This window comes from Mastigoproctus giganteus, chromosome 3, assembly GCF_048544385.1.
Source record: "Mastigoproctus giganteus isolate SK-2022 chromosome 3, ASM4854438v1, whole genome shotgun sequence".
Classification (NCBI taxonomy): domain Eukaryota; kingdom Metazoa; phylum Arthropoda; class Arachnida; order Uropygi; family Thelyphonidae; genus Mastigoproctus; species Mastigoproctus giganteus.
In genome coordinates this window covers 55,432,019-55,456,322 of record NC_143577.1, presented here as the reverse complement: position 1 = coordinate 55,456,322, position 24,304 = coordinate 55,432,019, and the positions used below count along the sequence as shown (strand labels likewise).

Genomic DNA, 24,304 nt, shown 5'->3' with positions numbered 1-24,304 from the left:
CCCATTGCAATTACTTCTACTCTTTCTAAAGTAATGGAGAAATCAATTAACCGCCAACTCTTAAACTGCCTAGAAACCTTCCGTCTGATCAACGATCGCCAGTATGGATTCCGTCAGTGTCGATCCACTGGTGATATTCTGGCTTATGTTACCCATTTATGGACTAATTCAATGGAAAGGTTCGGTGAAACACAAGTAGTTGCTCTTGACATCTCAAAGGCTTTTGATCGTGTTTGGCATAAAGGTCTTCTAAACAAGCTTCCATCTTATTGTTTGCCAACTGTTTTTTGTAATTGGTTATCCAGTTTTCTCTCTGATCGCTCACTGAGGGTGATGGTAGATTTCTCTCTGTCTTCTAACTTCTCCACTAATGCCGGTGTCCCCCAAGGTTCAGTTCTTTCCCCCACTCTTTTCCTCTTGTATATCAATGACCTTCTTCCATTGACTGGAAATCCTATCCATAGTTTTGCCGATGATAGCACATTGCATTCAACTTTCCATTTTGAGAAACCTTGTCCAGCTCAATCAGCTTCAAGTTTCGAAAATCTGCTGCCAATTCCTTAAATGCTGATCTTCAGGTAATTCTCCAGTGGAGCAAAGACAACTTAGTTGATTTCAACCCTTTTAAAACTCAATCTTGTCTTATATCTCGCAAAAAGGATTCTTCTGCTCCTATGCTTATCTTTAGTGACACTCCGATTTCTAGGCAAAATGATATATCTCTTTTGGGGATTACCCTGACTTCTAATCTCTCTTGGCACAAGCACATTACAAATATTGCTTCCTCTGCATCTAAAAAACTTGGTTTTCTCTTTCGCTCTCGGCGTTACTTTTCTCCCAAACAGCTGCTCACTCTGTATAAATCACAAATCCGCCCTGCCATGGAATATTGTTCCCGCATCTGGGGTGGTGCCCCCAAAACCTCTCTCAGGCTTCTTGATTCCATTCAGAAGAGGGCAGTTAGGTTAATTAATGATTCATCTCTAACAGAGTCTCTCCACTCGCTTTCTCATAGACGCACTGTTTCTGCTGCATGCCTCTTCTACAGATACTTCCATGGGCACTGTTCTTCTGAATTGGCTTCTATAATTCCCGCTCTCTCTTTCAAAACAGTCCGAACACGTGCCGCCACCAGCCAACATCCATTTACTGTCCAACTTCAAACCCACAGAACCAACTTTTCATCTTCCTCATTTATTCATTCAACTGCCGTTTTCTGGAACAACCTTCCTTCATACGTATTTCCTGAAAATTACAATCTACAGAAGTTCAAGTCCAATATCAACAAATATCTTCTTTCGTCTTCTCAACCTCCAACCCAAGCACGGTACTAAGTACTATAGGTTATAATACCTCTCGTGTTTGGGGTTCTCATAAAAAAAAAAAAAAAAAACTGTGCATCAGGAGCCTCTTTTATTTCCAACCAAATGTAAAGCTGAAATTCAAATAACTGTCATCATTTGTTTTAGTCTTTTATTAGTTGGCTCTGTTTTTTCACATCGGATTTTTGGGTGACAAAAGGCTGCGATTGTTCATCCTCACTTTGAAGTGTGACAGTATTGTGTTCGTTTTCATCTACCACAGTTGCAATACTAGAGGTACTTGTTTCTCATTTTAAAGTTCCTTTTTTCAACCACAAATCCGTGGTCATTAATTTTAATAATAATATTTCGAAATACTGATAATTATTTTAAAAAAAATTATACAAGGAAGCGAATTTATGATATCAGTTCGCTTCCCCCTCTCCTTCAACCCATGTACTCCAGGCTAAATCTCATAGGAATGGCATATTTGACCACTATGTTGCTACTTTTTCATAGATGGCAAAAGTTTGCCAAAATAAAGTGTTCCGCGGTCTATTTGATTATTAGTCTATGCCAGTATATTAATAACCGAAAAAAAAATAATGTTAAAAATTATAATGTTACAAAATTGGTCTATGCTACAAATATGCAAAATTTATTTATTTTATTTTTTTAATTATTCACTTGTTCACATATCACGGAACACTATTGTTCCGCAGAACATAGTTTGGGAAACGGTGGTCTATAGCTATGTCAAACTCACATTTTATGTAGCACAAGTAATGTGAATTATTGTTTTGTCAATATGCTATAAAATTAGAGGCATATACTTAAAGATCACTCAGTAGTAGTGGAAATTTTTTTGTACTTTTTGCACAATTGTTTATTAGTCAACAGATATACAGTAAACCCCCGCTATTCGCGGTATCTGTATTCGCGGTCGCTGATTTAATATAAAATGAAACCTAAAAAAATGTGAATTTTAAAGCGCTGTGAACATTTTCCGCCATAAAAAACATGGGTGTGGCTAAAATTATCTTTCCCGGTCAAAACAGCACTCAATGGGTGGGGGGAGAGGGGTGACAAAATCCCGGCGTGTATGTTTCTCGCTAATCCTTGTTCAGTGTGTGTTATGCGCTTGTCATGGAAGGTTTCGTCGTTTGCTTTTAAATGCTTATAAATTGAATAAATTTATCAATTTATAAATTGATATGCTTACAAAAGTGATAAATTTACCGTTTTGCAGTGTAAAACAGACTTTTTCGAGTGTGTTAACGGAAGAAAGTGACTTTATTGTGGACAAGTTCTTTCTAACCCGTACAAAAATATGGCTACGAATAACAAGGGAAATGTGAAAAGATCAAAGAAGGTGATGACATTAGCGAATAAAATTGAGTTATTAGACAAAATTTCTAATGGTGAAAGTGTCTCCTCAGTGGCAAAACATTATAAAATCAATGAGTCAACGGTACGATAAATCAAAAAATCGGAAGAAAAAATCCGCCGTAGTGTCCGTGAAAACGCGCTAATTGCTTCAAAAATTTGCTCTGTAACTCATGATGTTAAATTAGAAAAAATGGTAAAAGCTTTAAATCTGTGGATATAAGACTGAACTCAAAATAAAATTCCGTTAAGTTCACTCATCATTCATGAAAAGGCAAGACTCCTTTATCAACACTTTAGCGAAACTGGTGATAGCTCTGGCGGGATAAGTTTTTTTAGCTAGCAAAGGCGCTGGTTTGAAAGATTTGTTTGAAATTTCTAATAAATATTACATTTAATATTAAATTGTTTCTTATTTTCATTTCGATGCCACATGCTTGCATTTCACTATGTACTGTCTTTGTACATAGTCATATTATGAAGGTACATATAATACATACATAGACACAATTTTAGACTAGTTTTTCTTATATACTGTATTTCATACTTTGGAACGGAACCCCTTTATTACTATGGGAGCCATAACTCAGTATTCGTGGCATTTCTCAGGAACGTAACCCCCTCGAATAGCGGGGGTTTACTGTATTTGAATTGGAAAATATCAAAAGAATAGAGCGCTAATGTTTTGCAATGAAAATATGATAAAATTTTTTTTTGCTAAACAGTTGTCCAACACATGCAATCATTATTATTCTTCGTAATTAACTTCTTTCAAACTAGTTGTGTTTCTGCAAAAGAAAGTGAGATATTATACTGCCCTTTCAAATATTTGGCTGATGAGCCAAAGGGAGCAGACAATTGATCCATCTCCATTTGCTTTTCTTTGATTTTGCTAATATTTTTAAATTCGTTTTTTTGAAATTTACAAACAAAAAAAGGGGTTGAGGTTTGGTTCTTCTAGACTGAAGGAATTTTATAAAAAGTCAGTAGCTAGAGATTTCCTCCCATATATATGCATGCTGACCTAAAAATGCTTATAGTACATAGTGACTTTAGTTGCATCACTGATAGTGTATCAGGTAAAAACTGCAGTAATAAATATTTTTGAGTTGTAGTTCTGTTGTAATTAAAAATTATTTTTTTAGTTACAGGTATTTCATATGTAAAATAATTGATATTTTTTTCAGTAGAAAGTCTGAAGTTTATTTCATTTAGAAATTTTGTATTTTATATATATATATATATATATATATATATATGCAAATATTTGGCTGTGGAATAGTGGAATAGCAGTGGAATAATGCAATCATAGTTTTGCTGCATAAGAAAGGAGATAAATCAGAAATTGGAAATTATAGACCAATTAACTTGTTATCCCACATCTACAAGTTGTTCAAAAGGGTCATTTTGTCATTACTAACAGATTAGAAAGAATACTTGATGAGAATCAACTGAAAGAGCAAGCTGGCTTTAGGACAGGATTCTCAACTATGGATCACCTTCACGTAATATCACCACTAATGGAGAAAGCAAATGAATATAAAACACCATTATGCCTGGCATTTGTGGATTATGAAAAGGCATTTGACTCCATACAGCATAAGGCAATGCTTTGGGCACTGGAAAGACAAGGCATAGATACCCCACATATTATGATTTTGAAGAAAATATATGAGCATGCTAACTCCTTTATTAGACTAGACAAAGACAGTAGAAAATTTAAAATCGAGACAGGAGTTCGACAAGGAGACACAATATCACCGAAGCTGTTTACTGCTGCCCTTGAGGAAGCTTTCAGAAGATTAGACTGGTCGCAGAAAGGAGTCAATGTGAACAGAGAGTACCTAAACCATTTACGATTTGCAGATGACACTGTGGTCATAAGCCACGATCCCAAAGAATTAGAGGAAAATTTTAATCAGTTATGCACAGTTAGTAAGGATTTTGGACTAAAGATGAATATGGCTAAAACAAAAGTAATGATGAACAAGTATGCCATAGAAAGGGAAATAATGATTGAAGGAGCAGTAATTGAAAAGGTGGAGTCATATACTAATCTGGGACAAGTTATTAGCTGTAATAATGATAAATGGCTGGAAGTCAAGAGAAGAATAAATTTTGGATGGATAGCATTTAGGAAATATAGTCACATACTGAAGAGCAATATCCCAATTTGTCTGAAATGGAAAATAATGAACGAACGTATATTCCCCACCTTGACTTATGGAAGTGAAACTTGGGCACTCACGAAAAGAATGGAAGAGAAGCTGAGAACTACACAGCAAAGAATGGAACGAATTATATTGGGAATCAGACTGTTAGATAAGAAGAGAAACACATAGATTAGGCAGCAAACTCAAGTAAAGGACATTCTTATCAAAACTAAAGAACTAAAATGGTCTTGGGCAGGACACATAGTTTGAAGACATGATGACAGATGAACTAAGAAAATAACAGAATGGTACCCAAGAGGAGCTAAAAGAAAACCTGGAAGACAAAGGCGGAGATGGATAGATGAAATTCATGAGTTTGTGGGTAGTAAATGGATGGCCAGTGCTCAAAACAGAAGGAACTGGAAAGTTGCTGGAGAGGCCTTCATCCTGCAGCGGATTGAAAATGGCTGATGATGATATATATATTTAATTGTATATTGCTATCCAGTAAAGTAAGGGCAATCAGTGGTCTCAGAGATTTTTTAAATTCTATACAATGGGACCAACTGATGATGTTACCAACAGCAAATTCTAAATGGGAAGCATTCAAGGAATTAATTTTGGAAGCTACTAGACTTTTCATACCAGCTAAGAAATACTGTTCAAGGTTTAGGCCTAAATGGATGTCTGATGAAATAATGAGACTCGTGGCAGAGAAGAAAGATGCATGGGACGTTTATAAATTATCTGGAGACACAGATGCCTATGGTAGATATAAGGCAGTCTGTAATCAAGTCACAAAGGAAGTTAAGCAAGCAAAGGCAGATTACGAGAAATCTTTGGAAAAGGATGCAAAAAAAAAAAAAAAAAAAAAAGAAACAGTACAGACTTCTTTGCTGACAAACTGAATGAGTATTTTGCATCTGCTTTCATACATGAGGAGTTATTCAAGGAGGAGGAGAAAGCCAGATGTGCATCAAACTCTAACAGGGAGTTAAATGATTTTGTAATAACTGAGAGCAAAGTGGAGGAGAAATTGTTGAAGTTAAACATAGTGAAGGCACCTGTAGCAGGTGGGATCTATCCAGTTATATTAAAGAGGCAGCATACTAAATAAGCAGACCCTTAGCAATGATTATGACGGCATCCTTGGACTCAGGGGAGGTCCCAATGGACTGGAGGTGTGCAAATGTATCACCAATTCACAAAGGAGGTTCAAAAGGTGACACGAGTAACTACAGACCTGTTAGTTTAATTTGGGTTCCAGGGAAAATAATGAGGTCACTGGTTAAAGAGGCACTGCAGGATCATCTAGACAAGACTGCATTTATAGTTTAGACACAGCATGGGTTTGTTAAGGGGAAGTCTTGTCTGACCAATTTGAATGGATACTATGATGTGGTCACAATGGATTTGGATGCAAAAAATAATTTTGATATCATATACTTGAATTTTAGGAAAGCTTCTGATACTGTTGCACATGGAAGACTGCTGTACAAGTTGGAGCAGTATGGCATTAACGGCAAGTTGCTACAATGGATAAAAGGATGGTTGAGTAGGAGAAGACAAAGTGGTAATCAATGTATGCTGCTCTTCGTGGACTAATGTTATCAGTGGAGTTCCCCAGGGATCCATGTTGGGACCATTGTTGTTTTTTGTATTTGTCAGTGATGTTGATGAAGGTGTATTAGGCTTAATGTCCAAGTTTGCAGACGATATGAAGGTTGGTAGGGTTCTTAATTACAGTAAGGACGGTATGCTGCTGCAACATGGAAAAGTTGACAGATGGTCTGAGAGGTGGCAACTGAAGTTTAACATTGACAAATGCAAAGTACTGCATATGGGTAGCAGTAACCTCAGAGTAACATACCAGCTGTGTGTTACTACACTCAGGGAGGTGGAGAATGAAAAAAGAACTAAGGGTAATTGTGCAGTCAGATATAAAGTTTTCAGATTAGTGCAGACAGGCTGCAAGAGTACGTCATGGGGTCCTGTCAATGATATGTAGGAATTTTTCCAGCAGGGATAAGGAGGTGATTATCCCCTTGTATAAGACAGTGGTCAGGCTGCACCTTGAATACTGTCTGGAAGCCTCATTTTAGGAAAGATGTTCAGCTATTGGAATGAGTACAGTGAAAGGCAACGAGATTAGTGAGTGGAATAGAGTTGCTGTTATGAAGATAGGCTTAAGTTCTGCCAATTGTAGCATCTGGGGACTAAGCACCTGCGAGGGGATCTGATTGAGGTGTATAAGGCCTCGGATTGTTTGAGCAAGCTGAGTGCTAATGGGATTCTTCCTCTTGCTCAGATTCCGCAGCTGAGGGAGAATAAATTCAAATTGAGGAAATACAATTGTAGAAAAAAATGTGTGGAAATTTGCCTTTAGCCAGCTTGTAGTTGATAGTTGGAACAAACTTCCATTTGTTGTATTGGAGGTCAACCACTTAAATAAATTCAAGGCTGAACTAGACAAACCTTTGGAGAGAATGGATGGGTGAAATGGTAAGGGTTTTTTTTTTTTTTGCTAATGATATAGGAGCTTGCTTTCTCACATCATATGCTTCTACTAATGCTATTGCCAATACTCTGATATGGCCAAACTACAAGAGTTTACCTAAATTAAATGTTAATAATAACAGGAAATAATAAAATGTGGTTTTAACAATGGAATAAAAATAAAATAAAAATGTAACAAGCTCAAAGGAACTGGAGATAAGTAATAAATATTTTTTATTCGCAGTTCCATTGTAATTAACAATTATCTGATAATAAGGTGTTCTGTTGTTCAGTTTATCAGGTATTCTGGTAAGTAAAATATCTAAATAAGATATAACGAAATACTGTAGTTTAATAACAATTGACTTTAATTTGTTTACATTAGAATTCAAATGTTAATCACATCTTATTGATTTTTAAAGCTCCAATGCATTTTTAATTTTCATTTCTTTAGGTAATGGGATTTGGTTTATTTTTGATGGATGGAGAAATCTGCAACATCAATAAATTAGATCAGAAGAAGAGAATTAATATCACAAAGATTGATAAAATATTTAAGGTTAGTTATTTTTGAAAGTATGCTGTTTATATTGCTAAAAATTACTTTTTTTTTTTTTTTTTTTGTGCTTGGGTTGGAGGTTGAGAAGATGAAAGAAGATATTTGTTGACATTAGATTTAAACTTCTGTAGACTGTAATTTTCAGGAAATACGTATGAAGGAAGGTTGTTCCAAAAAACAGCAGTTGAATGAATAAACGAGGAAGATGAAAGGTTGGTTCTTTGAGTTTGAAGTTGAACAGTAAAAAGTTGGCTGGTGGTGGCACATGTTCGGACTGGTTTGAAAGAGAGAGCGGGAATAATAGAAGCCAATTCAGAAGAACAGTGCCCATGGAAGTACCTGTAGAAAAGGCATGCAGCAGAAACAGTACGTATATGAGACAGAGAATGGAGAGACTCTGTTAAAGATGAGTCACTAATCTAACTACCCTCTTCTGAATGGAATCTAGAAGCCTGGTGAGGTTTTGGGGGGCACCTCTCCAGATGTCGGAACAATATTCCATGGTAGGGTGGATTTGCGATCTGTACAGAATGAACAGCTGTTTGGAAGAAAAGTAACGCCGAGAGTGAAAGAGAAAACCAAGTTTTTTAGATGCAGAGGGAGCAATATTTGTAATGTGCTTGTGCCAAGAGAGATTAGAAGTCAGGGTAATCCCCAAAAGAGATATACCAACGTGCCTAGAAATTGGAGTGTCACCAAAGATAATCATAGGAGCAGAAGAATCCTTTTTGTAAGATATAAGAGAAGACTGAGTTTTAGAAGGGTTGAAATCAACTAAGTTGTCTTTGCCCCACTGAAGAATTACCTGGAGATCGGCATTTAAGGAATTAGTAGCGGATATTCAAGAAGTTGAAGCTGACTGAGCAGGACAAGGTTTCTCAAAATGGAAAGTGGAATGCAATGTGCTATCATTAGCAAAACTATGGATAGGATTTCCAGTCAATGGAAGAAGGTCATTAATATACAAGAGGAAAAGAGTGGGGGAAAGAACTGAACTTTGGGGTACACCAGCATTAGTGGAGAAGTTAGAAGACAGAGTGCCATCTACCATCACCCTCAGTGAGCGATCAGAGAGAAAACTGGATAATCAATTACAAAAAGAAGTTGGCAAACCATAAGGTGGAAGCTTGTTCAGACCTTTATGCCAAACATGATCGAAAGCCTTTGAGATGTCAAGAGCAACTGCTTGTGTTTCACCGAACTTTTCCATTGAACTTGTCCATAAATGGGCAACATAAGCCAGAATATCATCAGTGGATTGACACTGACAGAATTCATACTGGCGATCGTCGATCAGACAGAAGGTTTCTAGGTAGTTTAATAGTTGGCAATTAATTGATTTCTCCATTACTTTAGAAAGAGTAGAAGTAATTGCAATGGGACGATAATTGGATAGGAGGGATTTGTCACCCTTTTTAGGAACTGGCTGGATATGAGCAAATTTCCTAGTAGAAGGAAAAACACCTTTGGAATAAGAAAGTGAAAAAAGGGCCAAAGAACAGAAGTAAGTTCAGGAGCACAGGTTTTGAGAACAAGTGGAGAAATACCATCAGGACCTGGAGCTTTCTTAGCATCAAGATTTGTCAAAATCTTTCTGACATCCTTTTGACAGAAGACCACAGGAGGCATCGAATGGAGTGTGTTGGAAATAATGGGAGGTGTTTTACCAAGATCATTAATACATGAGTCGGAAGGAAAATGGGATGCTAGCAGGGTTGCTAGCAGAAATGGGATACAACAGAATCATATGGTTTTGACAGAGGTGGGAGCAGAGATGAGCAAAAGTTGCGGCCAATAGCCTTGGCAAGAGACCAGAATGCTCTGCTACCATTAGGGCAAGAAGCAAGTTTTCTACTCTTAGCCTGTTCAAACTCTAGTATGGACTTATTAATAACTGCTTTACAATTGTTGCAAGCTTTTGCAGCTCCAATTCTTCAGTTTCATTTTCTGCAAGCAGAAAATGAAACTGAAGAATTGGAAACAAGCCAATTACGATATGCAACGTTCGTCTCTTGAACAGCCTTAGCACATTTATTGGAAAACCAAGGTTTAGATAAAGGGCGAGATTTTAAAGTGGAGTGTGGAATAAAGGATTCCATTCCTACAAGAATAATTTCACTGACACGATGTGAGCAAATGTTGACATCAGAAGTTTTGAAACAGATGTGCAAATGTGACCCCAATTCACAAAGGAGGATCAAACGCCGACACAAGTAATTATAGACCTGTGACTTTAACTTCTGTTTCAGGAAAATTAATGGAGGCACTGGTTAAAGAAGAACTGCAGGATCATCTAGACAAAATGCATGGTTTTCATCTAGACACAGCATGGTTTTGTTAAGGGGAAGTCTTGCCTGACCAATTTGATTGGATACAATGATGCAGTCACAAAAGAACTGGATGCAGGGAATAACTTAGATATTATATACTTGGATCTTAGAAAGGCTTTTGATACTGTTGTACATGGAAGACTGCTGCACAAATTGGAGCAGTGTGGCATTGGAGGCAAATTGCTGCCAACCCAAGCACATTAATAATAAGTACTATAGGTTCTAATACCTCTCGTGTTTGGGGTTCACATAAAAAAAAAATGGATAAAGGTGTAGTTGAGGGGGAGAAGACAGAGAGTGGTAATCAATGGACACTGCTCATCGTGGACTAATGTTATTAGTGGAGTCCCTCAGGGTTCAGTGTTGAGTCCATTATTGTTTTCAGTATTTATAAATGGTATTGATGATGGTATATCAAGCTTAATGTCCAAGTTTGCAGACGATACAAAGATTTGCAGGGTTGTCAAGGACATTACTCACACTATGCTACTGCAACAGGATCTGGAAAGGTTGAGCAGATGGGCTGAGAGGTGGCAAATGAAGTTTAACATTGACAAATGTAAAGTACTACATATGGGAAACAGCAACCCCAGAGCAACGTATCAACTCTGTAGTACTATATTGACAGTGGTAGAGAATGAAAAGGACCAGGGGGTAATTGTGCAGGCAGATATATGAAGTTCTCTGAGCAGTGCAGACGGGCTGCAAAAGTAGCTCATGGTGTCTTGTCAGTGATATACAGGAATTTTTCTAGCAGGGATAAGGAGGTGATTATTCCCTTGTATAAGGCAATGGTCAAGCCACACCTTGATTACTGTATACAGATCTGGAGGCGTCATTTCAAGAAGGATATAGAGCTGCTGGAATGAGTACAGAGAAGGGCAACAAGATTAGTGAATGGAACAAAGGGGTACTCTTATGAAGAAAGGTTTAAATTTTCAAATTGCAGTGTCTGGAGACTAGGCACCAGAGAGGTGATATGATAGAGGTGTATAAAGCCTTGGATGGTTTGAGCATGCTCAATGCTGATGGGATTCTTCCTCTTGCTCAGAATAATCACCTGAGAGGGCATAAATTCAAATTGAGGAAAGACAGATGTAGGGTAGATGTGCATAAATTTGACTTTAGCCAGCGGGTAGTTGGTTGGTGGAACAGACTTCCATCCCTTGTCGTGGAAGTTGATAGCCTAAATAAATTTAAGGCTCAGCTGGACAGGTATTTCGAACGAACGGAGTGGTGAAGTGGAAGTGGGGTTTTTTTTTTTTTGGCTGATGCTTCATAAGCTTGCTTTCTTGCATCATATGCCTCTACTAATGCTAATGCTAAACAGTAATCCAACCAACGAAAAGAAGAAAAGAAAAATTCGCAGGTGATCCCAATTTGGCATTCTTGTAATGCCAAACAATACGAGGTTGGGAATAGCCATGAGATAAAGGCTCCATTGGAGAAGAGACAATCACCAAGTTGTGATCTGAGGTGCCTAAAGGACCACTCACTTCACCGTGTACTTAGAAGGGTTGTTTGTGAGAAAAAGATCAAGCTTGTTGGCTGTGGTTAGGATTGTCTGGTATTCTTGTAGGTAAACGAACAATCTGTGCAAAGTCATTGGAAATTGCAAAAGCCCCAGCATCTCAACCAGCTGGTTTGGTGTGACTAGAAAATGGAAGCCAGCTGGAGTTGTGAACATTAAAATCACCAAGGAAAATTACCTCACTGTTAGGAAAGTTGGACTGGAGAAAGTCAATTTGCAAAGAGAGGAAGTCAAAGAGATCTAACTGATTAGTGGAGTTGGGAGAATGGTAGAGGCAAGAGATGAATTTGACACATTGAGGTAGAGATTTTTTTAAGCCAGAGAAGTTCGAAGAGAGAAGAGAATCCAAATTACGAAGCCTCTGACAGGCAATATCGGAATGGACATATGCACAAGTACCACCTTTGAGGCGAAAGGAATCATACAGCGAATAATTTGGCAACTGAGATGAGCAGTAGTTGAATCAACCGATAACTAAGATTCTGTTAGAAAAAGTACATGGGGTTTGGCAGACTGCAAATGGAAATGGACATTGTTATGATTAGAATTGAGACCATGTATATTTGTGAAATGGACTAGGAAGTGTTTGGGAGGTTTAGATCTTTTTGCAGATAAGCTTACTCTATTAGTTTGACAATTCATGGTGTATTCAATAGTAAGAAAAAGTGGGGGGGGGGCATGCTGTATGAAGTAATGAAATTTTTGGATATTGGGTACACATGGTAAGAATATACCCAGATCCTTGACATAACGTGGCCTCGACAATGCCACCCGCATACACACTACTCGGACTTCCTCCAGTCACTATCTGGCAGAGTAGAGGTAGCAAGATTATACACTAGCTGATGTGGAAGCCTCCTAAACAGTTACTAATAGGTTCAGTCTGGTGTACTAACTAGCGGCCGGCCTGCGAACGCCGTTTTAGAGCTGTACCCTCGAAATGTAAGGAAGATTGGATCTCACCTTGATTGTTCATCATAACCTCAAAATTCATCAGTCATGCTGCATGATGGAATAGATGGGCAAGAGTTGACTGGAACTTAGCTCTGGAGAGTAAACATGGGTTCTACCACTTCAAGCCTCCAATAAGCAAAGTGGTGGTAATGCACCGGTTGATGAGAATCATCTACCACCTTGTACTGCCTGGTAACACAGAGGGGGGCCACCCACACCTCGACCCCCTACTTACATTGGTTCACACCTGGATGGTCACCCACAGTGCTTGTGCTTGGAGGTTATACCCAGGATTACTAACAGTCCCACCATCATGAAGGTGCGAGCAGAGGATTTGGCTGTCACAGACCGCCCGGACTTGGCCGAAATTGGGTCCACTTGACTTGAATGTCACCCGAATATCAGTTTCATCAGTGTTTTTGACTCCCAGGTAGCAAGTACAACTTGTCTGTCATATCTGAAAGAATGTCTGTGACAACCTCAAGTACCAAACTAATGAATGTTGATTATCTAGCAATATAATTTTCCAATTAAAGAAATCATTTATGATGAAGTAATAGAATTGATGCTTTTATTTTGTTTATGTAAACATTGATTTAATATTTATTTTAGCATATTTAAAACAAAAGTTAGATATAAATGGGTAAGTATATTATTTATATTAGTTGTATAGAAAAGATTTCACATTGTGTTTAATTTAGCTACTATTTTCAAAAATTTGCAAGCCCCTTTCCCCTCAGATAATGATGGACGTTCAGTTCAGCAATTTACAATTTTCATTATGTCACCAACTTCCTGAAAATCTCTTTCCTAAGGGCAGTTTTTGCTTTGGGACAGTGGAGAAAGTCTGCTGGTGCTAGGATGGGAGAGTAGGGTAGATGGTTGATCTGTGCAGTGCCATGTTTTGTCGGATATGTTTTTACAACAAATGTAGAATGGGCAGGGGCATTGTCATGCAACAAGAACCAGCTGCCTTTCTCTCGAAATTCCATTCCTCACTCTGGAAATGCCCTTAGTATTCTGTGAAGCACCTGTACATAGAACACAGCATTGACTCTCTCCCCTTTGGGTAGAAATTCCTTTTGGATCACACCCTGTTTGTCGCAAAACATGATCAGCATCATCTTGATCCTGGACTTCTGTAAACGAAAGTTTATAGGCCTTGGTATTGATTTAAAAGTCCGCTGCATGCTTTGATGATTTGTGCCTAAGTCAAGCTGAAACACCCAACACTCATTTCCACTGATAATACAGTCGAGAAAATTAGGATTGTTTTGACAAGATTGGATAGTGAAGTCTTTGCATGATAACACTCTTTGTTGCTTCTGCTCATCTGTGAGGTTGCACAGCACAAATTTTACCCAGAACTTCCTTTTCCCTAAATTTTCATGCAAAATTTGATGAAAAGTCTTCTTATTCATGTTCAACTCATCTGCCATTATTCTGAGGGTCAATCAACATTCTCTTGCCACAATTTCCTCAACTTTTGCAACTCTCTCCTCATTTTGAGACGATGGATACCCACTTCTTAGGTCATCGCAAGCATCCTCATGTCTTCCTTCCTTTGAACTGTTTACACCATTCAAACACACTGGTACGACTTAATGATTGATTTCCATAAATAGTTTTTAACATTTCATATGTTTCTGTTGCATATTTTTTCTGTTTAAAGCAAAATTTGATATTCATTCATTGTTCCATAGAACATTAACACTAACTAAACTGGTTGTTACTTGCAACCTGTTAGCCTACTGGACAGTCTCTGTTCCACCATATGTTGGGGGATGTTTGAACTACATCATACCACTTCCATTTATTTTCAAGGGTGCCTCCGTAGCCAGGTGGGCAGGAGCAGCAGTATGTAGCACACGCTTCTTGATTAGACCGGGGTTCGAGCCCGTGCCCACCAAATACGGAGGATGCGGAAAGGTTATGGAATGACCACCGCATATCCCCGGAGCAATATGGCCTTAGTTGCTAATGCTCCTAAAAACCAAAACAACAATGGTGGAAAGGTCAGGGAATGACCACCGCATATCCCCGGAGCAATATGGCCTTAGTTGCTAATGCTCCTAAAAAAAAAACCAAATAACAAATTTATTTTCAAACTCATCAAACTTGATTGCAACAGAACCAGTCTGGGAACTTTATTGCCACACCTCATATATATATATGAATTAAGAAATATAAGTTAAGAGTTATCAGTAAAAGAGTAAAGAGATATAAAAATAAAGAAATATATGTAAAAGTCAAAAGTATAAATGAACATTTGTAGGGCTACTGTGCTTAACACCGAAAAGTACATTACATATAGATTCCAAATCAGTGTAATCATTGTCCCATTCATTAAGTATGAGACCAAAATGTTTTTAAGTTGGTTCTTGGATTTAATTGAAGGGTCTTAATTTTTGGTTTGATTAGAAATTTAATCATATGAAGTCCATAAGTTAAGTCCATATGGGTATAAGGAAATTTTAATATAAAGTTCCTCTGACTTATCCATCAGTATTTTGAATTTATGCAAGTACTGAAATATATACAAAGGGTACTAGGAAAGTTTTGCAATACAGCTTTGTTTATTTAATTTTTTCAAAGTAATTTCCTCTACATTCAATACACCTCTCCATCCTCCGAAACCAATCTTTAAACCAGTTCTGCCAAGTTTCACTAGGGAGTAAAGCACACTCGTTGTCCCAAGCCCGTAGAAGGTCCTCATCACTGGAAAACCGCCTCCCTTTTAGCTTCATTTTCACATGCGGGAACAGTGCAAAGTCGCAGGGAGCAAGGTCTGGACTGTAGGGAGGGTGCTCGAGAAGTTTCAGTCCTGTCGTGGTCAAATATTCGGTGCAGGCTTTGGCGTGGTGAGCTGGAGCATTTTCGTGATGGAGGGTCCAGGTGTCCATTCTTGACTTTGGCCGCAGGTTCTTCATAGATCCAATGACTTTAGGCAGGCATTGTTCAGTATACCACTTAGCTGTGACTGTCTTCTGCGTGTCCAAAACGGCACGTTCCACAATTCCACTCGATTTGAAAAATACAGCTATCATTTTCTTCTTTACAGATCGGGATTTTCTGACAATTACGGGTGTGTCGTCATCATCAAAGACCCAAACTTTGTTTTGAGCCTTGGTTGGCAGATCGTAATAGTACAGCCAAGTCTCGTCACCTGTCACGATGTTGTTCACATACCGAGATTGTCCCTTATCAAACTTCTTTAACATCTCCCGGCACCAAGTCACACGTCGTGTCATCTGCTCTTCAGTCAGTTGATGCGGCACCCAGAGAGAACAAAGTTTCTTCACGTGCAGATGATCTTGCAGAATCGAACGAATTGCTGGTGCATTTAGGCCCAAAGTATCCTCTATCTGTTGGTAGGTCACTCGCCTGTTTTCGTCAAGCATTTTCCTCACAGCAGTAACGTTTTCCTTCGTAACTGATGTTCGTGGCCTTCCCGGCCTCTCAGAATCCTCCAGAGTGAAATTTCCCCTTTGGAATTCTCTATACCACCTGAATATCGTTGTACGATGTGGACAATCATCATCTAGTGCAAGAGTCATTTCTTGTAAGCACTGGTCTATGGTTAAACCACGCACGAAATTATACCGCAAAACTGTCCTTATCTCATTTCGTGACCACGATGCCATCGCAAGCACTTTACACTCTCACTACTAATGAATAACTGAGCCCATCGACTTGGCACGGCGGCTACTATGCACGTATGAACATGTCTCAACATGCAGCAACAAGCAGCTTCCTGTGATTCATTGTTGCGTCATATTGCAAACTTTCCTAGTACCCTTTGTATATTTGTAAAACTATATATTTGAAAGTGGCTATATTCTATTTTGTGTTCAATATTATTTTTATTTTTCTCCCTTAAATGTTGATATCTGATCTATGCAAATTAAATCTTAAGTTTAGTTTTTTATTACTGGTTTGTCCAATGTGTTTAATATTACAAGTGCAGCAAGTAATAAGGTAAATTACTTTATGCAATTTTCCAAAAATAGGTGCTGCTAAATTATCAGTGTGGTACTGTGGATGCATGTATAGACTAGTAAGGCATAGTTTACTATTACATGTGTTGAATTTACTGACTGTGATGTTATAGGGTATAGTGGAATGAATCTAATAGAAACCCAGATTGGAAGCATTATCTGCCGAATTACTCTGTGTAGTGTGTAAATTATTAAAGGTGTGTGTTGGAAACTGTGCAGAGCAATAGACCCGAGGTAAAATTTGTACAGCTACTCTTTCCATGTAGTATATTGTCCTTGATATAATTAAGCCCGTAGTTGGTTCTAAAAAAGGAAAAAAAAAGAAAAAAAAAAGGTGATTTTAAGAGTCACCTTTAAGAGTCAACTTAGAAATGACGAGAAAGAAAAGAATAGTTAGATAAGGTTGTAACGAAGAATGTAAAAATGAGGATAAAGAGGTATATGAAAGGGAAAAAAGGAGTCCAGGGTAGCATGAGGAAGACCAAGACAGTGCTTAGTAAACAGTATATGAAAAGGAGAAGGGAAAAAAGAGTTTAATGGACTAGGGCCACTGATGGGCAGAAAGAACCTAATGACTGTGATGAATATAAATTAAGAAATAGAAATTAAGAGATGTAAGTAAAAGAGTAAAGAGATATAAAAGTAAAGGAATATATGTAAAAGATTAAAGGAATGACTGAAACCACAGTGTGCGTGCGTGCGTGCACACACACACACCATGGTTACATTCGTTCTATATGTATATATATAGGTATTCAGTGTAACCCGTTAAAGGTAATGTTTAAAGAGTTACATATGAAAAGAGATATACAGTTGATGTAATGGTTTCAGTGAATGCAAGATTAATAAATCAGATATGACAGATGCACTTAAAAGCACAAAGCAGCATTAAAGGATGCAAGAATATATATAAGTTGTATTAATATATTGAATTAAGTATGCATAAATAAATGTGAAAGTTACACAAAGTGCCAGTAACTAGAAGGGTGAGGAAAATAGAAAAAGAAGTGTAGCACATATTTGTGAAAGGTGAAAGAGTGTTAATATCCTAGAGGTTATGATGAATTAAGAAAATTATGGCTGAATTGCCAAGCCAATATAAAGTGTGGGAACTGTAAAATAAAATTAGTACATCGAAATATTAATAAAATGCAAATAAAATGAAAATGGTATAGCTGTCATCAGATATGGGGGGGGAACATTTTTAGTAAATGGTCTAATATAGGTAGCGCCTCCGTAACCAGGTGGGCAGGAGCAGCAGTGCATAGCACACGCTTCTTGATTAGCCTGGGATTCGAGTCTGTGACTACCAAATATGGAGGATGCGGAAAGGTCAGGGAAGGACCACCGCATATCCCCAGAGCAATATGGCCTTAGTTGCATATGCTCCTAAAAACAAATAACAACAAACAACAACTAATATAGGTAATGCAAAAATGCGTGATCTGATGTCAGCTGAAATAAATATTGATACATTGATGATAAATATTGATCAGGTATTTCATCAGGGGACTACACCTGATCATATATCAGGAACTGCATTTCTATACTTGTCCATAGTAGTAGAAGAAAAGTGAAAGGCCAAAAAAGCAACAAAAATGAAATTAGCTCTTTCTAATACAGTATGGACATGGTAGTCCCAACTCAGTGTAATTTATTTAGGTAAAAATAAGTATTGATTTGTGATAAAAATGGTTATTATCAATATGTTTAATATAAATGTGTAGAATTTAGTGTAGGATTTAATTTTGTATAGATAGGAAATCAATGTATTTTAAAAATAGATTTAGAACAAGCAAATGGTATAAGGGTGAGGTACTAAATTGAGGATGGGGAAGGGAAAAAGGAGTATTTTCAATAAATAAATAAACAAAAAATTGCAATAGAAGTAGGATAGTAGGAACATTCGTGTCACCCTCATATTACACTAATAGTTTAACGAGCGGGAAGAACTTTAGAATTAGACAGCAGAAAGATAAAAAGCATAGAAAAAGTTATTAAATAACACTAAGCTTGCTGGGGTTGTGAAGCCCAACCTTAGAGTAAGGGCTCTGGCATTTGTGTAAGCATTAGAATAAAAGGGATCTAATACCAAATGCTTGTATTGAAAGCAAAAATGTGTGTCTAAACATGCTGAGAAATGAATCTAAAACGAAACCAAAAGTATGATAAGACGGTGAACGTGTACGATATCCGGAGTATTTCAAGAAATGTGAAGCGAAAATGAGCTGGCAGGAAAAATAAAGGCGGGGAGATGAAGTGCACAAATTCAATAGAGTAGATGAATGCATGCAGGCTTCAACCAAATGAGCAATATATCTACACAATAAAGTAATTTATAGCAGCGAAGCGGACTTAATAGTAAGCTGTGAAGAAATTCAAAATGGCGGGAAAATAGTGACTTCTATAGTCGTATTTAGAATATAAGTGCATGGAGATAATTTATAATTAGCTTTGGAAAAAGAAAAAGAAATGCGGTTGGAATAGTATGGCTTTACTGTGAAAGAGTCATACAAAATTAAACATTACCGTTAATATATAAAGAATTATATGGTGGCAAAATACATATACACGTTAGCCCAAATGATGGGGCTATGTTATAATAAGCTGAATAGCAAACGTATCAGAGTATGTTAAACAAGAATCATCAAATATTTTGAGATATAAATAAATTAATAATTATAATCTATCCAAATTTGCATGAAAGTACATCCAAAAAAAAAAGAACTGGTTTAAATCCATAGAAATAAGTAACATGATGACTTAAGATCCAAAGGTGGTGTAGTTAAGGATCCGATTATAAAGGAACATGACATAAAGGAACATAAAATAACATGAAATAAGTCCATATATATGAAACAATTCCAAGGAAACATTTATAGTATAGCAGAACAGGAAGTAATTCCATGTATATAAAACTAGACAAATCCACAGGTAGTATCAGGTGTGATTTACTGTGGAAATAATAGTAAATGAAACCAAGGAAAAATAATCAGTTGACATTATATCCAATGGTAGTGGAGTTAAGAATCCAGTTATGAGGTGATATAATTCCAGGGATATAAGTAACATAGTGACTAAAGATACAAAGGTGGTGTAGTTAAGGATCCAATTATAAAAGAACAGAAAATAAGTACATGTAAATGAAATAACTCTAAGGAACCAACTACAGTATGTAAGAACAGGAAATAATTCCATGTATATCAAATTAGATGTATCCACAGGTAGTATCGGGTGTTAATTCACTGTGGAAAGAAAGAATAGTAAATGTATCCCAGGATAAAGAACCAGTTGACAAATCCATTGGTAGTGTAGTTAAGAGTCTAATTATAAAGAACCAGTTGACAAATCCATCAACTAGTGTAGTGTAGTGTAGTTAAGAATCCAATTATAAAAGAACAGGAAACAAGTCTATGGACATGAAACAGTTTAATCTTAAGAGGGAAGAACAAGAAGTAATTCTAAGGAACCAAAATTTTTTTTGGATGTCTCTATAGCTAATTGTGATGTAGTTAGGAGATTGTATAAAGTGATATATACAAAGTTAAGTGGTATAGACCAAAGTCACTAAAATATGAAGGCTGCTATATGATTTTAGTGGAAAAATCTAGAAATGGATATTCAAAGGTGTAGTATGTTAACATAAGCTTGAAAAATCCAAGACCCACAATGTAAATTCTACATGTAATATAAACCGTATCCTAAAACAAATTAGTAGAAGTCAGCCAAGACTCAATATGGGCAGTTAAATATAAATAAGCCAAGATTCAACATGGGAAGTTAATTATAAGTAATTTCATGAATGATTATGACAACTAATCCATTGGATATACAAGAAAAGTGAAAACATAACAGTAGAAACTTAGTGAGTAAACAGACAAAGTCATCAATCTGAAGAAAATAGTTGCATCAGAAATCATGTATGGCTATTACTTACCAAGTAGTGGAATTCTACCAGATAATTTACAACTATACAAATACATTTAGAACTGACCATTATATAGTAAATTATAACTGAATTTATTTCTGATAAAATGTGAAACTATATTGAAGCAGTATTTTATAAAGTAGATAGAGATATTATTGTTGACCAGCTTATTATAAAGGAGTTGTAGAGCTTTGGTGAACACTAGTTGGTTACTTCATATATTAGTCAGTCTTATTGTTTGGATACATATTATATTTTTATGTATTTTATTGGAAATATTGGAATGCCAGATGGTAAGATAGATAACATCAAAGTTAAATTTATTTCTTTTATCATATATGTCAATATTATATGGAGGTGAAGTTTTGTTATTGTAATATTGAGGTTAAGGAAGTTAGTTGTGTGATTGGTGGAGTTTTATTTATTTAGGGCAAGTTCACTAGGGTAAATAGCTTTGGCTATAGGTTCAAAGTTAGTATTTAAGATTAGGATGTCTGATTATCTGAAAGCTAATAGGTTATAATTTGGATTATTTATGGTGTATAGTTCTTCATAATGATGCAAGAATAGGTTGGAAACTAAGCTGGATATTTGGGAACCCATAGGAATACCAGTAGTTGGTTTATAGGTAAGTTTGCCATCAAAGATATAGCTATTGAGTTAACAGAGGTTTACATAGTTGTTCCATGTGTTTTCATTTATGTTTAATTTATCTTTGTATCTGTGATAAAACTGGTGTAGTAAAAATATCAGTAAATTATGTGGTATGGAGGTAAAAAGGTTGGCAAAATCAGATGTTTCTGTGTTTGTTATGGCAATATTAGATTTAAAGGTGTTGATGACAGCTAGGTTATTATTAATTACCCAAATAGATGTGAGATTACTAAAAGTAGTTTTTAGTAGTTTGGAAAAAACGTTTGGCTGGAAGGTAGCAGCCACTGTTTTTAGAGCTTGTAATAAATCTGAAACCTACGGGTTGTTTATGGAATTTTGCAATCATGTAGAGAAATGGTAGGGTTGAGTTCTGTAATTTAGTATGTAGTTTTTTATGTAAAGCAATTAGCTTTTTACTGTGGCTGAAGGATTAAAATGGCAGGTAGTGAAAGTGGAACTATTTTCTATTTTTTTTTGAGTTGAATACAATAAAATTGCTTACAAAATATGGCAAAGTTGTTGGAAGCTTAATCTACTAGGGTGATGATAAAATTGTCTTGTAATTCTATTATATGTTTTTTAAGGTTGTAGTAGGGATATGTAAAAGTTATTGTAAAGTTTGTAGGCATTAGATATAGCTTTTACAATATCATGATAGATGATGGTGATTCAGTTTTGATATGCTTCATGTGGAATGTTGTATTTTTAAGTAAGTTTATTAGCAAAATGTATTAGATTTAAATATAATACTCTGTTGATATTATTAAGGTTAGCTTTATTTATAGGTCTGTATTTAAAACCTTTGCTTATAGCAGTTTTTAGGTCATGGTTCTTAATGATGTTAAGATTGCCTGTAATAACACTACCCAACAAATTTTTTTTTTTGTCATACCTCTGGAACAAAAGTTGGTTATTCCAAACAAAATTAATGTCCTGATTATGAAAATATCACTCTTTTACTTCTGTCACGTCTACATCAAAAGATATACTCATTTTTTAAATTCCTTGTTTTGGCAGAGTCTCAGCAACCTTGGTATTGTTTTTCCATTGCAGATATGCCCTGGTGGAAGTGCTCTCCTTGTTCATTACCGACATCTGTTAAGTTTTCAGGAAAGAAATCCAGATGGGAATGAAGGAAATGCATTTTCAATGACATTCGGCACCCCATGTTCTTTTAACATTTCAGCAAGTTTGTCACCAGTTGCTCGTAGTTCTCTTCTTTTCTATTTCTGAGGAATCTGTGTATCGCAGCCTTGAAAGATCTCCATGCAGTCAGTTCAACATCATTCAGGTTTCTTTGTAATTCTTCATCTTTTAGAAGCTTTCTTATTTGAGGACCTATGAAAATTCCTTCCTTCAGTTTTGCCACCAAATACAAAGGATGCGGAAAGGTCAGGGAATGACCACCGCATATCCCCGGAGCAATATGGCCTTAGTTGCTAATGCTCCTAAAAACCAAACAACAAACAACAACATCCTTCAGCTTTGCATGAGATAAATTTGGAAACATTTTCAGTAAATATGCAAATCCTCTGCTTTCTTTATCTAGTGACATAGTGAAATTCTAAATCAGTCCAAGCTTGATGTGTAAAGGGAGAAGAAAAAGCTTTTGTGAATCAACCAATGAACATACTTTACATTGTTTTTGCCAGGAATATATTCATCTCTCTTGTCACACTGTTGTACAATGTAGTGTTTGGCTGTTGCACAACTATCCCACAAACAGGAAACAACAGTATTTAGTGAAACCACCTTGCAACCCAACAAGCAGTCCAATCACTTTGAGAGCCCTTTTTGGAAATACCCCTTATTTTTGTCATGCAGAAATAGCAGTTGTCAAAATGATTTTTGGGCTTGCACCACACCATAGGGACAGCAAAAGGTAATGCTCTCAGCTTGCCATGTAACTACAGCCTTAAGTTCATTGTACAAGTAATACAACAGATATGTGGAGCCCAATTTTTTTCTTGGTCACCGACCTTGCAGCCAAAGTACAATGAATATGCAACTTTTGTGACATTGTATATTTTCTTCCTCTGAGTTTTTAGGGTTAAGTGTCCACAAATATAGCAGAAGTTGTCTGGGTGATTGATGCAAGTTCTGTGCTTTGTCTTCTCCATTTTAACAATGCATTAACCTAAAAACAGTAAAAGCAATAGGGCACCTCTGTAGCCAGGTGGGAAGGAGCAGCAGTGCATAGCACACGCTTCTTGATTAGACCGGGGTTTGAGCCCGTGACCACCAAATACGGAGGATGCGGAAAGGTCAGGGAATGACCACCGCATATCCCGGAGCAATATGGCCTTAGTTGCTAATGCTCCTAAAAACCAAATAACAACAACATAACAAGTAAAAGCAATTTATGAATTTGAACAGAAGGTGAAATTCTTGTAGTGCAGTTTATCATACACTATACATTGAACATTTGAATGGTGTAATCAAATTAATAAAAATACTAAAATTTAAATGCTAAGCAACTTATATGAGTTCAGTTCAGTATAGTCTAATAATATGTTAAATGATTACATTGTAATTATGCTTTTTTTTTTTTTTTTTAACTTTGCAGTTAAGCTTGAGTGGACCTTTATGTTTCTAACTTTCATTATTGTGGTTGTTATTGGTGACAACTAATAATGTTTGTGTTTTATAAATATTTATTATAGCAGTTGGAAATGGTACCACTATTTGGAGATATGCAGGTAGCTCCATTCAATTATATTAAGCGTAGTCCACATTATGATCAATCTCGTTGGCCATTAGCCAGTTCATCTTCTCCTAGCCCCCAGTCAGATTTGTTGCAGTATCTACCTACCATTCGTGATGAATATGTTCGCTATATTAGTGAATTGGCTCGACATAATAACGAGGTTAGTGTTCTTCCTTTTCTTCTTTTTTTATTCATTTCTTGTTTCTGTGTGTGTGTGCACATACACAGAGTGAAATTTTATATACAGGGGATCCCCGATATCCGAGTATTCATTATCTGAGTCCCCACAGTTACGAGGTTACAAATA

General features: G+C 36.6%; 1 protein-coding gene across 2 annotated transcripts in view; it reads left to right on the top strand.

Annotated features, from left to right (window-relative positions):
• Cyfip (Cytoplasmic FMR1-interacting protein Sra-1) overlaps positions 1–24,304 on the top strand; it is a 425,647-nt gene that overhangs the window by 130,579 nt on the left and 270,764 nt on the right. For both annotated transcript variants that reach the window (XM_090369296.1, XM_090369295.1), the window contains exons 7-8: positions 7,791–7,895; positions 23,954–24,157. In XM_090369296.1, the coding sequence (XP_090225422.1) occupies positions 7,791–7,895; positions 23,954–24,157 (309 nt within the window). The remainder of the gene's footprint in view (positions 1–7,790; positions 7,896–23,953; positions 24,158–24,304) is intronic.